This window comes from Garra rufa, chromosome 5 (genome assembly GCF_049309525.1).
Source record: "Garra rufa chromosome 5, GarRuf1.0, whole genome shotgun sequence".
In the NCBI taxonomy this organism is placed as follows: domain Eukaryota; kingdom Metazoa; phylum Chordata; class Actinopteri; order Cypriniformes; family Cyprinidae; genus Garra; species Garra rufa.
Window position 1 is genome coordinate 56,445,790 of NC_133365.1, and position 17,070 is coordinate 56,462,859.

Consider the following 17,070-nt stretch of genomic DNA (forward strand, 5'->3'; position numbering starts at 1 on the left):
AATACACTACAGTAGCATGCAAACATTTGGCCCATACAGAAATGTAATATATGACATACGTGACCCTGGAGTAGCACAGCTGTATTTGTAGCAATAGCCAAAAATACATTGTCCTGGTCAAAATGTTTCTTTTATGTCAAAAGTCATTAGGATATTAAACATGAAGATATTTTGTAAATTTCCTACCATAAATATATCAAAACTTAATTTTTGATTAGTAATATGCATTGCTAAGAACTTCATTTAAAACAACTTTCTCAATATTTAGATTTTATTGCACCCTCAGATTGCAGATTTTCAAATAGTTGTATCTCAACTAAAATATTGTCCTATCCTAACAAGCCATACATCAACGGAAAGCTGATTTATTCAGCTTTGTACAAAAAGACGATGAATAAATCTGTTTCAGAAAAAAATGACCCTTATGACTGGTTTTGTGGTCCAGAATCACATATACAGTTATGAGATGTGACATATATATCTCATAACTTATGTTTATTAAATTATGTTTATGTCATTGTTATTAATTTATATGTTTTAATTCATGTGCAATTGTTCCAAATTATAATAGGTTTCAAATATGGTTTTACTTTATATGACAATATATTTCATATATGGAAATGTTATATATGCACATTTCTGCTAAACCTGCTAAAGTTTCCAAAATTTCTGGAATGTTGCTGGAAATTTCCAATGGGGGTCTGTATTATTTATTTATTTACTGTCCTTTTTTTTTGTTGTTTTTGAAATAAATTACTACTTTTAGTCATCAAGAATACATTTCTCAAAAAAGAAAGTAAAGAATCAAGAGTTACACAGCAAAAATAAAAACTAACAAAATTTTGATAATATTTTAAAAACCAAAACTTAATATCTTAAATGATTGATTCACACCTCGATTCAAAAATGTTTAGATATTTATACTAGAAAACAAGACAACTATTAAAAATATATATATTTTTTTTGCAGTTTAATTTCTGTGACAGAACTAAAGATCAGGACAGATTTTTTAGTTTCTTAGACGTCCGTAGATTTCAAAGGTCATTGAACGATTTTCTTACTTATTTTTGTCTTGTTTTCTAGTATAAATATCTAAACATTCTTGAATCAAGATGTGGATCAATCATTTAAGATATTAAGTCTTGTTTTCTAAAAAAAAAAAAATATTAAAAAAAGTTAGTTTTTGCTGAAAACAAGCAAAAATATCTGCCATTGTGTAAGAAAAAAAATCTTAATTCAAAGGCTAAACAAGCATTTTTTTTCTTACGCCATTGGCAGATATTTTTGCTTGTTTTCAGCAAAAACTAACTTTTTTTTATATTTTTTTTTTTTTAGAAAACAAGACTTAATATCTTAAATGATTGATCCACCTCTTGATTCTAGAATGTTCAGATATTTATACTAGAAAACAAGACAAAAACACTACGTAAGAAGACGATTTGTTGCAGTGCAGTGATGTGTTTGTGCTCACCTGCTCTGGATCAGCTCGTTTCCTCTCATCCAGTAGAAGGACGGGTTGGGATATCCAGAGGCGGAACATTCTAGAACCGCATCTCTGCCCTGTAGAGCCGTGACCTTCTGAGGTCTCTGGAGGAACGTCAGCGATCGCGATACTCCAGGCTCTGCTCAGGAAACACACAAACATTAGATTACACACATGCATCTGACTGTTTATCCTCGCCATCAGCGCGCACGCACACACACACACACACACACACACACACACACACACACACACACACACACAGGTCAGTTGTTGCTGGTCTAGTGGCTGCATGTCTGTGAGCTCCTCACGCTCAGCTCAAGTGCTGCAGTGTTCACATCCTGAAGCCTACAGCAGCGTTTCAGTCTTCAGTCTGTCTCTCCCTCCAGAGACGCTTCCTAACAGCCCTGAGCCAAACATCCAGCATACGTTGGTCAGAAAACAACCCAGTCAGTTCCGTCCGGAGGGGACTCCAGCATTTCTCTCAGTTAGTTCTCCAGCGCTCCAGTCCTGCGCTCGCCATCTACACGCATATCATTACAGACCAGCAGACGGTCAGCAGGAACAGCTGAGAGCGACTGAGACCCGTCCGTCTGCGGATACTCAATAACTGATCGCAGGAACTCATTTTACACACTTTAGAGGATCAACATCAACTAGATTAAAAAGGTCATCAATTCAAGACAAACTATAAGTTGGCTTGAAAAAGCATGATCAGAAACTGTGAACAGGTTTTTAAAAAATGTTTTAAAATGTTTTAAAACTTGTAGAAATTGTAGACATTTTATGGTTTACAGTCCAAAAAAAAATTTAAGCTTAAAGTAGTTTTAAAGCTTTTATGTTTTGAAGGCAATACAGTCTGTCAGATAGATGGATGGATAAATGTTTTAGCATGTAGCTAGCATATAGCTAGCATGATTAACAAGTTACTAACATGTTGCTAGCCTGTTTCTAACTTATTTAGCATGTTGCTAGCATGTTTCTAACGTATTTAGCATGTTGCTAGCATGTAGCTAGCATGATTAACAAGTTACTAACATGTTGCTAGCCTGATTCTAACTTATTTAGCATGTTGCTAGCATGTAGCTAGCATGATTAACAAGTTACTAACATGTTGCTATCATGTTTCTAACTTATTTAGCATGTTGCTAGCATGTTTCTAACTTATTTAGCATGTTGCGAGCATGTTTCTAACTTATTTAGCATGTTGCTAGCATGTTTCTAACTTATTTAGCATGTTGCTAGCATGTAGCTAGCATGATTAACAAGTTACTAACAAGTTGCTATCATGTTTCTAACTTATTTAGCATGTTGCTAGCATTTTTCTAACTTATTTAGCATGTTGCTAGCATGTTTCTAACTTATTTAGCATGTTGCTAGCATGTAGCTAGCATGATTAACAAGTTACTAACATGTTGCTAGCCTGATTCTAACTTATTTAGCATGTTGCTACCATGTAGCTAGCATGATTAACAAGTTACTAACATATTGCTATCATGTTTCTAACTTATTTAGCATGTTGCTAACATGTTTCTAACTTATTTAACATGTTGCTAGCATGTAGCTAGCATGATTAACAAGTTACTAACAAGTTGCTATCATGTTTCTAACTTATTTAGCATGTTGATAGCATGTTTCTAACTTATTTAGCATGTTGCTAGCATGTAGCTAGCATGATTAACAAGTTACTAACATGTTGCTAGCCTGATTCTAACTTATTTAGCATGTAGCTAGCATGATTAACAAGTCACTTACATGTTGCTAGCCTGTTTCTAACATGATTAACATGTTTCTAGTATGTTTGTAACATGATTAACGTCAATAATGTGTTGCTAGCATGATTAGCAAGGCATTAGCATTTTTCTAACATGATTGGCATGTTGTAAGTATGTTTTTAACATGATTAGCATGTTGATAACATGTAGCTAGCATGATTAGGATGTTGCTTCCATGATGTTAGCATTACTAGCATTATTAGCAAGTTACTAGCATGTTGCTAGCCTGTTTTTAACATGATTAGCATGTTGTTAGCATGTTTCTAACATTTTTGTAACATGATTAACATGTCAACAGCGTGTTGCTAGCATGTTGTTAGCATGTTTCTAGCATGATTAACAAGTTACTAACATGTTTCTAGCATAATTAGCAAGTCGTTAGCATGTTTTGTAACATGTAGCTAACATGATTAGAATGTTGCTAGTATGATGTTAGCATTACTAGCATTATTACCAAGTTACTAGCATGATTAACATGTTTCTAACATGATTAGCAAGTTATTAGCATGTTACTAGCATGATTAGCATGTTGTTATGTTTCTAGCATGTTTCTAGCGTGATTAGCCTTTTACTAGCATGTCGCTAGCATGATGTTAGCATTAGCATGTCATTAAGATGTTTCTATCCTGATTAGCATTAGCATGTCACTAACATGATTGTAGTTGCTAGGCTTGGTTAGATAGATGAGGAATAGCAATCAGATATTAAAACTCAGAGGAATAATAATAACTGTACGCTTAAATAGCATTTCAGTAGATTGGCTTTCTCACCCTCACTCATAACTCTGATCAATCCTTCATTCATTCACTGAATAAACAGAAACCAAAAGTTGAGATGGAGTTTCCTCGAATGTCTCATTAAGCTGGTGTGTTGTTGTTGATGTAGCTGCTGTAAATGTCAACAGTCTAACTAAGAATCCCAGCAGGGCTCCTGTTCCTCATGACAGCAGCTGACAGACAAATCCAGCTCCTGTACAGCAGCACTGACCACATTCACATATCAACACTAATACAGCCTCTGTTTACACTCGCCTGAAACATCTAAAGGAATAGTTGTTTGTGTCTTTACAGGAACAGATTTGTATAAATGTGTCATTTATCCTCTGGAGTGAATGGGTGCCGTCAGAATGAGAGCCCTAACAGCTGATAAAAACATCACAATAATCCACACCACTCCAGTCCATCAGTTAACATCTTGACAAGACAAAAGCTGAAACAAATCCAACATTAAGACCTTTTTAACTATATAGTAAAATAGCAACTAATAAACATTACACCTAAAAAAAAATACTAAAAATTAAGCTAAAATTTAAATGATGAAACAAAATTAAAAATGACCAAAGCACACAACAAAATGACTAAAAATTTAACTAAAATTGAAATGCTGAAATGAAAATTAAACTAAAATATGAAATGCTGCTTTGGGAACTAACTAAAGCACTAAAATTACACACTGGAAAAAACCCCAACTAAAATTAAAATGAATTAAACCTAACCTAACAGAATGAAAAGAAGTTAAGCTAAATCTGAAATGACTGCCTAAATATTTGAAATAAAAAAGTCGAAACTAAGGCATTTTTGACCAACATACAAGTCAATAATCCACAAAAACGCTTCCTCCTGTTGTATCTAACATTAAAATCCAGCCACATATTTGTTTAGAGCTGTTTTGGACGGTTTTGGCTTTGAAATGTGTGCAGATTTCTCTCCTGATTCAGACCAGACCACTTTTTCACTGGAGGAAGTGTTATAAAAGTTAAAAATGTCTTAAAGATGGATTTGTTTCTTACAAACAAGCTGTTTTTGTCTTGTCAAGATGTTAACTGATGGACTGGAGTGTTGTGGATTACTTGTGGATTATTGCGATGTTCTGACGGCACCCATTCACACAAGTGATAAAACACACATTGCTACAAATCTGATTTAGCACATCTTCATTTTTAGGTGAACAATTCTTCTAAATGTCAGCAATATTATCAAATTGATGTCACTAAAACTCTCAGATGAGACTGTTTAGGCCTATAAACATTGCTTGATCTGTGCAGATTTCTCCCCTGATTCAGACCAGACCACTTTTTCATTGGAGGAAGTGTTATAAAAGTTAAAAATGTCTTAATGCTGGATTTGTTTGAGCTTTTGTCTTGTCAAGATGTTAACTGATGGACTGGACTGGAGTGGATTACTTGTGGATTATTGTGATGTTTTTATCAGCTGTTTGGACTCTCATTCTGACGGCACCCATTCACGGATCAGCTGTTTGGACTCTCATTCTGACGGCACCCATTCACTGATCAGCTGTTTGGACTCTCATTCTGACGGCACCCATTCACTGATCAGCTGTTTGGACTCTCATTCTGATGGCATCCATTCACTGATCAGCTGTTTGGACTCTCATTCTGACGGCACCCATTCACTGATCAGCTGTTTGGACTCTCATTCTGACGGCACCCATTCACTGATCAGCTGTTTGGACTCTCATTCTGACGGCACCCATTCACTGATCAGCTGTTTGGACTCTCATTCTGACGGCACCCATTCACTGATCAGCTGTTTGGATTCTCATTCTGACGGCACCCATTCACTGATCAGCTGTTTGGACTCTCATTCTGACGGCACCCATTCACTGATCAGCTGTTTGGACTCTCATTCTGACGGCACCCATTCACTGATCAGCTGTTTGGACTCTCATTCTGACGGCATCCATTCACTGATCAGCTGTTTGGACTCTCATTCTGACGGCACCCATTCACTTAAGCAATGGAACACACATTTCTACAAATCTGATGAAGAAACAACCTCATCCTAATCTTGGATGACCTGAAGATGAGCACATTTTTAGCTAATTTAAATTTTTTGGCTGAAGTGTTCCTTAAATGCCAATTTCTTGGCAATCTGTCTGGTTTGTGAGCTTGTTTTTATGCGAGAGTATGTTAGTGTAGAGTCTAAACGAGGTGTTGATGACGGGAGTGAAGGTCTGGAGTCATTAGCAGGACGCTGAGGTTTCTGGATTCAAACACAACTAATGAGTCATTGATTCCTGTACATCGATCAACACAAATGTCAGAGCTGCAGAAATCATTCAGAATCCTCACAGAAAATGACAGACTGATATTTGAGCTCCGATACCTGCCGCAGGAACACAACACAATTCACACACAAACCACAACACACATAATGAGCGAGTAAGAACACAATGCAGTGCATTCTGGGAAACAATACAGGTCAGTTTATTTTTAATTAATGGCCAAAGTAAATATGTGACCCTGGAGCACAAAACCAGCCTTAAGTAGCACGTAGATATATTTGTAGCAATAGCCAAAAATACATTGTATGGGTCAAAATTATCGATTTTTTATTTATGCCAAAAATCATTAGAATATTATGTAAAGATCATGTTCCATGAAGATATTTTGTCAATTTCTTACCATAAATATATCAACACTTAATTTTTGTATTTAATAATTAGTATTATGCATTGCTTAGAAGTCTGGACAACTTTAAAGGCGATTTTCTCAATTTTTTTTTTTTTTTTTTTTTTTTTTTGCACCCTCAGATTGCAGATTTTCAAATAGTTGTATCTTGGACAAATACTGTCGTATCCTAACAAACTAGACATCAATGGAAAGCTTATTATGGCTGGTTTTGAGGTTCAGGGTCACATATATCATGAGTGTTTCTGTAACATAAAATGACTTGAAAATGTTTCATATTTGATAAACTTCACAACATTGAAACTGGTTACAGCTGAAACCGAATTTGTATCATATTTGATCAATTTTGCAACATTTAAGGATTACCCCACTTCCAGAGTAAAAATTTTCTGATAATTTATTCCAAGATGTTCATGTCTTTCTTTCTTCAGTCGCAAAGGAATTCAGTTTTTTGAGGAAAACATTCCAGGATTTTTCTCCATATAGTGGACCTCAATGGTGCTCAATGGATTGAAGGTTAAAAATGCAGTTTAAATGCAGCTTCAAAGGGCTCTAAATGACCCCAGCCGAGGAATAAGGGTCTTATCTAGCGAAACGATGTGTCATTTTCTAAAAAAAACAATTACAATTTATACACTAAATGCTGTGATGTCTTGTCTAGCTCTGCCTGAACTCTGTGTATTCCGGTTCAAGACAGTTAGGGTATGTCTAAAAACTCACATCTCATTTTCTCCTCAAACATTTTAAAATGGTCCTACATCGCTGTATTACCTTTTTTTGTAAAGGGCGTCTGCCTTTGTTTGCACATTCACTTCTGCAACAATGTAGGACAATTTTAAAGTTGGAGGAGAAAATGAGATGAGAGTTTTTAGACATACCCTAACTGTCTTGAACCGGAATACACAGAGTACAGGCAGAGCTAGACAAGATGAGCATTTGAGGTTAAAAAGTGTATAAATTGTAACACTTTTTAGAAAATGAGCAATCTTTTCACTAGATAAGACCCTGCTTTCTCAGATGGGATTGTTTAAAATCCTTTGAAGCTGCATTTAAACTGCATTTTTAACCTTCAATCCGTTGATCACCATTGAGGTCCACTATATGGAGAAAAATCCTGGAATGTTTTCCTCAAAAAACATTATTTATTTGCGACTGAAGAAAGAAAGACATAAATATCTTGTAGTAAATTATCAGGAATTATTTTCACACTCAGCATGTGTGTCTTGATTTTTATTATAAATATCTAAAAATTCTTGAACCAAGATGAATTTACTTTAGAAGTAAAACAACTTAAGATACTACGTCTTTTCTAAAAACAAAATAACAAAAAAAAAAACAACATTAAGTTAGTTTTTGCTTAAAACAAGCAAAAAATAATATAAAAATTAAAAAATTAAAAATAAAATTAATTAAAAAAAATGATTTCACAACAACTGACTGAATGAATAAAAAATCTGATTAATTAATTAATACCTAAAAAAATAAAATAAATGAATATGAGAGAATGATTAAATAAAATGAAATTTAATGAAAATGAAAATGAATAAAATATAAATAAATAAATAAATAAATAAATAAATAAATAAATAAATAAACCCCTGATTACTGCCAGTGAACATCAAATTATCAGGAATTATTTTCACACTTAGTATTTTTGTCTCGTTATATCTAAAAATTCTTGAACCAAGATGAATTTACTTTAAAAGTAAGACGATATTAAAAAGATATTGGTTTTCTAAAAAAAAGCCAAAATGTTGGTTTTTGCTTAAAAAAGCAAAAAATATCTGTCAATGGGACAAGAAAAAAATATTGTTTAGCCCTTGAATTAAGATTGTTTTTCTTACCCCATTGGCAGATATTTGTGGTTGTTTTAAACAAAATTTTTAAATCTTTAATTCTTAATATCTTACATGATTTCACTTGTCAAGTAAATCCATCTTGATTGAAGAATGTTTAGATGTTTATACAAGAAAACAAGACAAAAACACGCAGTAAGAAAATAATTTTTTGCAGTGTAAATCTGCTTTGGATCCATTAGTCTTCAGTAGAGTGCTGTGTGACTAAAGGTGTCTGGTAGCGGTGAGTGTGTCCTGCAGCACTAGTTTAGGTTAGTGTGCTGTAGGTCAGACGGGTCACTCACCGGGAATCACGCGCAGGTCTGCGTCTGTGCCGGTGCGGGCGCTGCCGGGGTTCTCCGCTAAGCAGCGGTACGTGGCCGAGTCGGGCGGCTGGACGCGGCTGACCTGCAGAGATCCGGAGGGCAGGATGAGCACTCTGCTGTCGGGGTCGAAGGTCAAGGGCAGGTCCTCTCTGTTCTTCTGCCAGCGCACCACGGGCATGGGTTCACCCGTCACCTCGCAGCGCAGCAGAGCCGTGTCGCCCAGATGAGCCGAAACCGACTCTGTGGGCACCACCACACGCAGAGGACCTGAGGGAAAACCGCAGCAGAGACAGAGAGTTAAACACATCAATGCATTGAGATGCCATGAGCTTATGTTTGTCTGCAGCAGATGCGAGATAGAGATTCATAAATGTATGTATATTTGAACAAGGACAGTAGAATATCAACAGTGGATCATTTGCAGAACTGGTTCCTGATTAGACTTTTACTAAGAACCTGAGAAATACAACAACCAACAATCTAAAATTTAAAACACATAGAGAAAGAAAATTTAATAAAATAAAATGAATGAATGCATGAATGAATGAATGAATGAATGAATGAATGAATAAATAAATAAATAAATAAATATGCACTGTCAGTGCAACAACTGACAATATAGAGGGAGAAAAAATTGTATTAAAAAATAATGAATGGATTGGTAAGGAAATCAAAAATAAACTAATAAATTATTTCATTAATGAAAATTAAAATAAATTAATTTTCAGTACAACAACTGACAATCTAAAATTTGAAACACAGAAAAAAAAGAATAAATATAAAAATTAGAATGAATGACTGAAAGAAAAATACAATAAATGAATGAATTATTTAATAAAAAAAATGAAAATGAATGAATTGTAGGTACAACTAATAAACAATCTAAAATTTAAAACAGAGGAAAAAAATGAATAAATATAAAAATTAGAATGAATTAATGAATAAAAGAAAGAAAAATAAAATTAATTAATATATTAAAATAAATAAAATAAAAATTAGAAGGAATGAATGAATGAAAGAAAGAAAAATAAAATAAATGAATTAATTAATATATAAAAAACAAAAAAAACGTATACATTAAAAAATTAGAATGAATGAATGAAAAAAAGAAAAATAAAACGAATGAATTAATATATAAAAGACAAAAATATGAATTAAAAAAATGTATTTAATTAATTAATAAAAATAAAAAAGAAAATTAATTAATTAATAAAAAAATTGAAAAATGAATTGTTGGTACAACTAAAGAACAAAAATTTTAAATGCAGAAGAAAAAAATGAATAAATATAAAAATTTGAATGAATGAATGAATGAATGAATGAAAAAAAAACTAATTAATACATAACAAAACTAAAATAAATGAACTGTCCATACAACTGACAATCTTAAATTTACAACAGAGAGAAAAATAAATAAATACAGAAATACATACATACATCAAATCTTTGTAAATTAAAGATTAGAGTACATTTTACAAGAAAACACTATTTTAGTCTTTCTGAAATAAATGCCATGTTTACTTTAATGTTACTTGCTGTTTCTTTGTGATTATTTAAAACATTTTAAATAGAAAATACTTAATTTATTAAATTTTTGCTTACAAGTATATAAATGGCACACATTCAGTCTTGCAATGCAATAAGGTTCATGAATACCGTTATGTTAATATGATTATGCTCATAATTAGACACAGACGTCTGCTTAACCTGTGGCTCAAACGCTCACGCTAACAAACGCTCATGCTAACGGCTTCCACAGCGGTCCAGCATTACAGCAGCTCACATGGGAACCCCAATTACTCCTCAGCTTTTTGCCAACAAAATGTGCTGCCGGAGTCGTGCGTCTTATCGCCGTGATTACTGTTAACATCATTCCCTAACTGCCTTCAATTACACACAGTGGCACGCTAGCAGCCCACGGCCAAAAACACACACGCAGCTGTACGCAACCCCTGATTACTGCCACTGAACATCAACCGGGTCAAACCAGGACAACACAAACAGACTGAGGCTAATTTAGATATGACTGACACCTTCAGAAACACATGCTGCTGAAAAAATTCAACTTTGATCACAGAAATCAATTATAGATAATCAGATATTCACACTAAAAACAGATGTTTGAAATTGTAAAAATATTTCAGAATTTTTTCCTGCATATTAGAATGATTTCTGACGGATCCTGTGACACTAATGATGCGTAAAATTCAACTTTGATCACAGAAATCAATTATAGCTTAACAGATATTCACATAGAATATAGATGTTTGAAATTTCAGAAATATTTCAGAATTTTTACTGCATATTAGAATGATTTCTGACGGATCCTGTGACACTAATGATGCGTAAAATTCAACTTTGATCACAGAAATCAATTATAGCTTAACAGATATTCACATAGAATATAGATGTTTGAAATTTCAGAAATATTTCAGAATTTTTACTGCATATTAGAATGATTTCTGACGGATCCTGTGACACTAATGATGCTGAAAATTCACCTTTGATCAAATAAATCAATTATAACAACAGATATTTACATAAAATACGGATGTTTGAAATTGTAAAAATATTTCATAATTTTTTATTGCATTTTAGAATGATTTCTGAAGGTTCATGTGACACTAATGATGCTGAAAATTCAACTTTGATCACAGAAATCAATTATAGGTAATCAGATATTCACATAGAATATAGATGTTTGAAATTTCAAAAATATTTCAGAATTTTTACTGCATATTAGAATGATTTCTGAAGGATTATGTGACACTAATGATGCTGAAAATTCACCTTTGATCACAGAAATCAATTATAGCTTAACAGATATTCACATAGAATATAGATGTTTGAAATTTCAAAAATATTTCAGAATTTTTACTGCATATTAGAATGATTTCTGAAGGATTATGTGACACTAATGATGCTGAAAATTCACCTTTGATCAAATAAATCAATTATAACAACAGATATTTACATAAAATACGGATGTTTGAAATTGTAAAAATATTTCAGAATTTTTTCCTGCATATTAGAATGATTTCTGACGGATCCTGTGACACTAATGATGCGTAAAATTCAACTTTGATCACAGAAATCAATTATAGCTTAACAGATATTCACATAGAATATAGATGTTTGAAATTTCAGAAATATTTCAGAATTTTTACTGCATATTAGAATGATTTCTGAAGGTTCATGTGACACTAATGATGCTGAAAATTCACCTTTGATCAAATAAATCAATTATAACAACAGATATTTACATAAAATACGGATGTTTGAAATTGTAAAAATATTTCAGAATTTTTTATTGCATATTAGAATGATTTCTGAAGGATTATGTGACACTAATGATGCTGAAAATTCACCTTTGATCACAGAAATCAATTATAGCTTAACAGATATTCACATAGAATATAGATGTTTGAAATTTCAAAAATATTTCTGAATTTTTACTGCATATTAAAATGATTTCTGAAGGATTATGTGACACTAATGATGCTGAAAATTCACCTTTGATCAAATAAATCAATTATAACAACAGATATTTACATAAAATACAGATGTTTGAAACTGTAAAAATATTTCAGAATTTTTTATTGCATTTTAGAATGATTTCTGAAGGTTCATGTGACACTAATGATGCTGAAAATTCAACTTTGATCACAGAAATCAATTATAGGTAATCAGATATTCACACTAAAAACAGATGTTTGAAATTGTAAAAATATTTTAGAATTTTTACTGTATTTTTAATCAATTAAATGCAGCTTTGGTGAGCAGAAGAGACTTCTTAAAGCCTTTGAACCCACTGTGACCTACAGAAACACTTCTATCACACACACAAATATGAGCGTGTGTTATGAATGTGCTGAATGCGAGCGTTTCCTCTGCTGATGAGAGGCACGCTGCGGCCTGTGATTACAGAGCTTCATTATCTGCTCTCATTAAGAGGGTGTTCATATGCAAATGAGCGGGGAGAGCGTTTAAATCTAATTAACAGAGAGAGAAAAATGAGGAGGAATAATTCTGCTTCTGCATTCCCAAAATAGAGCAAGAGAAAATAGGATGATGATGCAGCGGGAGAACGAGAGAGAGAGAGAGAGAGAGAGAGACAGACAGAGAGAGAGAGGCAGAGAGAGAGAGGCAGAGTCCCACTCTAACACACACACACACACACACAGAGAGAGAGAGAGAGAGAGAGAGGCAGAGAGAGAGAGAGAGAGAGAGGATGAGAGAGGAAACTAAACTGACTCCTACAATCGTCTCTCATGTCTCAGGTGCTGTAAATCATTTCAGATGTTTTAAAACCTCTTAGTTTTTCTGCAAAACTCACATCAGAAAAAAAGAACTTCTGATCTGATCAAAATAAACTTCAAACAAATGTGACTGTACAGAATGATTGACAGGGAGAGACTGATTCTGATTTGCTACACAAGCACAGGCCACTCCCACAGAGTCAAATGCACAGATGTGTCATTCTGTGTCAAATCAAGCAAATTTCAAAAAACTTCCCCAGCTCGAATTTTTGATTTTGCTAATAATCTTTCAGAAGGAGGATAGACATGTATAGTGATGAAAGTCAAAAAATTAAATGCCATAGATGAATATTTAATGGGTAAACCACTATTTTGTAGGAGGCCAAAATGGCCATTTTCTCTTGAGATTCAGAGCTAAATTCAAAGGAAGTAAAAATGACTTCAGAAAGACGGCAGCATCATAATCTTATTTTTACACAGAGATTGGTAGCTCTATTAGTAAAATCTAAGACTTTTGCAATCTTGGTTGCATTATGTGCCAATGGTGACCATTCAAAAATGGGGAAACAGAACTTTTCATGTTTATTCTCCAAAGTTTGCATGCCTGTAGCTCAAGAACTATTAAAGATATTTTAATGCCCTTTTAGATCCTGGCTCTTAACAAACTTTCATTTTGGTATCTTCATTTTTACGGCCCTATATGGTTCGGTTTCAGAGATATTAGAATTTTAATATGGCTCCAGGAGTAAATCATTAAATTGTGCACATTTTCAGTCGTCAAAAACCAAATGTAGATCAGTTTGAAAAAATCTGAGACTTCTTTTCTTTTAAAGAGGAATAACGGAAGAAGAAATAATTTTGAAGTTACAGATATATCTTATTTCCTTCAACTGCATTGAATATACATGAATATTCTGAGTGCCATTTAACTCTTTTCCAAAGTTTGCATGTCTATAATGCAAGAAGCATTAAAGAAATTGCAATATGATTCTAGATTCTAGTTGTTAATAAACTTTTCTTTTGGAATCTTAATTTTCAAAGCCTTACGTTGTTCAATTCCCGAGGTATAGGGATCTCAATGAGGCTCCATGTCCAGATTGCTGAATATTACTCTTTTTCAGTTTGTGTACAGCTGATACTTATTTTATTTAAAGAACAATGTCTGAAGAATAAATAATGTTGAAATTAGAATTGTATCTTGTCTTCTTCTATCAAAACAATTGCATAGAACATAGCTGAATGTCTTAAATACTCTTTTTTCAAAATGTGTGTGCCTGTAACTCCATAAGTGTTAACGTTATTTTAATGTGATTTTAGATTCTGGTTCTTAAGAAACTTTCCTTTTGGAATCTTCATTTGAAAGGCCCTGTATGGTTTAATCCTAGAGACATTGAGATCTTGGTGCAGCTTCATGTCCAAATTTAGTATCCTACCCATTGTTTTAATGTTCAAAAACCAAATGTAGGATTGTGTTTATCTAGTCATTACTTACATTACATAACAATAAAAGGAAAAAGATTCAAATATAGAATCTTATGGATAGACTACAGAAAGCAAGACAATGTTCCTCAACTTGATACAGTTCTAATTTAAACATTATTTCTTCTTCAGACATTGTTCTTTAAATAAAATAAGTATCAGCCTTATACAAAGCTGACCGACATTTGATTTTAACACTTCTTAAGTTATAGGCATGCAAACTTTGGAAAAAGAGTATTTATGTCACTCAGACAGGTATGTTCAACGCAGTAGTTTTGACAGAAGAAAACAAGATATATCTCTAGTTTCAGCATTATTTGTTCACCAGGCATTCCTCTTTAAAACAAAATCAGTCTTGTATTTTTGCAAACTGACCTACATTTGGGTTATGTATACATATGTATACATTTTAATGATTTACTCCTGGAGCCATATTGAAATTCCAATATCTCTGGAACCGAATCCCATTGGTCATTAAAAATGAAGATGCCAAAAGGAAAGTTTGTTAAGAGCCAATATCTAAAAGGGCATTAAAATATCTTTAATACGTCTTGAGATACAGCCATGCAAACTTTGGAGAATAAACGTGAAACGTGCTGTTTCCCCATTTTTGAATGGTCACCATTGGCACATAATGCAACAAAGATTGCTAAAGTCAACAGATTTTACTAATAGAGCTACCGATCTCTGTGCCACATAACATCCACCTGAACATCTGACTCATTTCTCATGAATCAGACAGATTCTCATGACTCATGAAACCATTGATGACCGACTGATTCTCTGACATTCAGATGCGTGTGGAGCAGCACATCTAACACGCTTCATTAAAGCGTCGCTGAACACGAGCGCCGCAAATGTCACAAACCCTGAGTCACCGTTCGCTTCCGTCAGAGACGTTCAGAGCTTCTCCACGGCTGTTTGCATCCTTTCATTTGTGTCTGCTTTCATTACCGAGAATAACCTTCAGACCTAAAATTAAAATATGATAAAACATTTGCATTTCTCTTTAAAAACTGATCTCAAAAACTTAAAGCGGTCAAAATATTCACAAGCCAATTATCTTCAGGAAGGTCGCAGCACGGTTTCATCAAACCAAGCGCACTCTTTGTATGAACGTTTAACAGTGATTTAATAATGATATTTTATGGCATAAAATAAAATAATATCAAATAGTAAAATAAAAATAATGTCAATAAATAAATGCATAAAAAGTATTATTCTACTACAATGATTTCTGATCAATGATTATTGATATGTCAGTATTTTATGGCATAAAATAAAAAAAGCAAAATAAAATTTAAAAAGACAATAAAATAAAATACATTTCTACTACAATGATTTCTGCTGTTGTTATGCCAGTATTTTATGATAAAATAAAAAATATTAAAATAGATGATAATATAAAATTTATAAAGATTTTATTTAAAGCAAAATAAAATGTAAAAAAGTAAAAAAAAAATGAAGCAAAATGATAAAATAAAATAAAATAAAATAATTCTGCAACAACACATTGTACTGCCATTATGCCAGTATTTAATCCCATAAAATAACAAAAATAAAATAAAAGAATAAAGTAAAATATATAATAAAGGAAAATAAATAAATTAATAAATAAAAAGAAAATAATTAGAAGCCAATTGTTATCAGGAAGGTCATGAGAGCACAAAATTAAACCAATGGAACTCTTTGTATGACTGTTTAATAGTGATTTAATCATGATATTTTATGGCATTAAAATAAAAAAAAAAGTAAAATATATAGTAAAATAAAAAATAATGTAAAACAAAAATAAATAAAAAGTATTATTCTATTACAATGATTTCTACTTTATGTCAAGTATTTTATGGCATTAAATAACAAAAGAAACCCTAACCCAAAAAAATAAAATTATAAAATTATATTATACAATGAAAATAAAATTAAAAAACTAAAATTATTCTACAACAATGAGTTCTACTGCTATTATGCCAGTATTTTATCCCATAAAATAACAAAAATAAAAGGTAAAATAAAATAATAAAGCAAAATAAATAAATAAACAAATAAAAATAATTACAAGAAAATTATCATCAGCACTCTTTAGGACTGTTTAATAGTGATTTAAAATATATATATATATATTTTACGACATAAAATACAATTAAAAAAGAAAAATAAATAGAAGACAATTTTGTAAAATATGTAATAAAATAACAAAAATATTAATAAAAAAGTATTATTGATACAATAATTTCTACTGTTGTTATGTCAGTATTTTATGTCATAAAATAACAACAAAATTTAATTATATATTTATATAAAAGCAAAATAAAAAAATGAGAAAATAAAATAATTCGACTGTCATTATTACAAAAATAAAATAAAAGGCGAAACTAAATAATAAAGCAAAATAAAAATAATTACAAGCCAATTATCATCAGGAATGTCAAAGTGGCAGAAAGTCAAACCAGCGGCACTTCAACAATGTTTTCTGTGGCCAT

The 17,070-nt window shown here is 32.3% G+C and overlaps 1 protein-coding gene across 1 annotated transcript in view; it reads right to left on the reverse strand.

Moving 5' to 3' along the window:
• LOC141334953 (netrin receptor DCC-like) overlaps positions 1-14,919 on the reverse strand; it is a 154,435-nt gene extending 139,516 nt beyond the window's left edge. The window contains exons 1-3 of the mRNA XM_073840174.1: positions 14,913-14,919; positions 8,829-9,116; positions 1,472-1,622 (exon numbers count right to left, since the gene is read on the reverse strand). Of these exons, the coding sequence (XP_073696275.1) occupies positions 1,472-1,622; positions 8,829-9,116; positions 14,913-14,919 (446 nt within the window). The remainder of the gene's footprint in view (positions 1-1,471; positions 1,623-8,828; positions 9,117-14,912) is intronic.
• Positions 14,920-17,070: the final 2,151 nt, after the last annotated feature.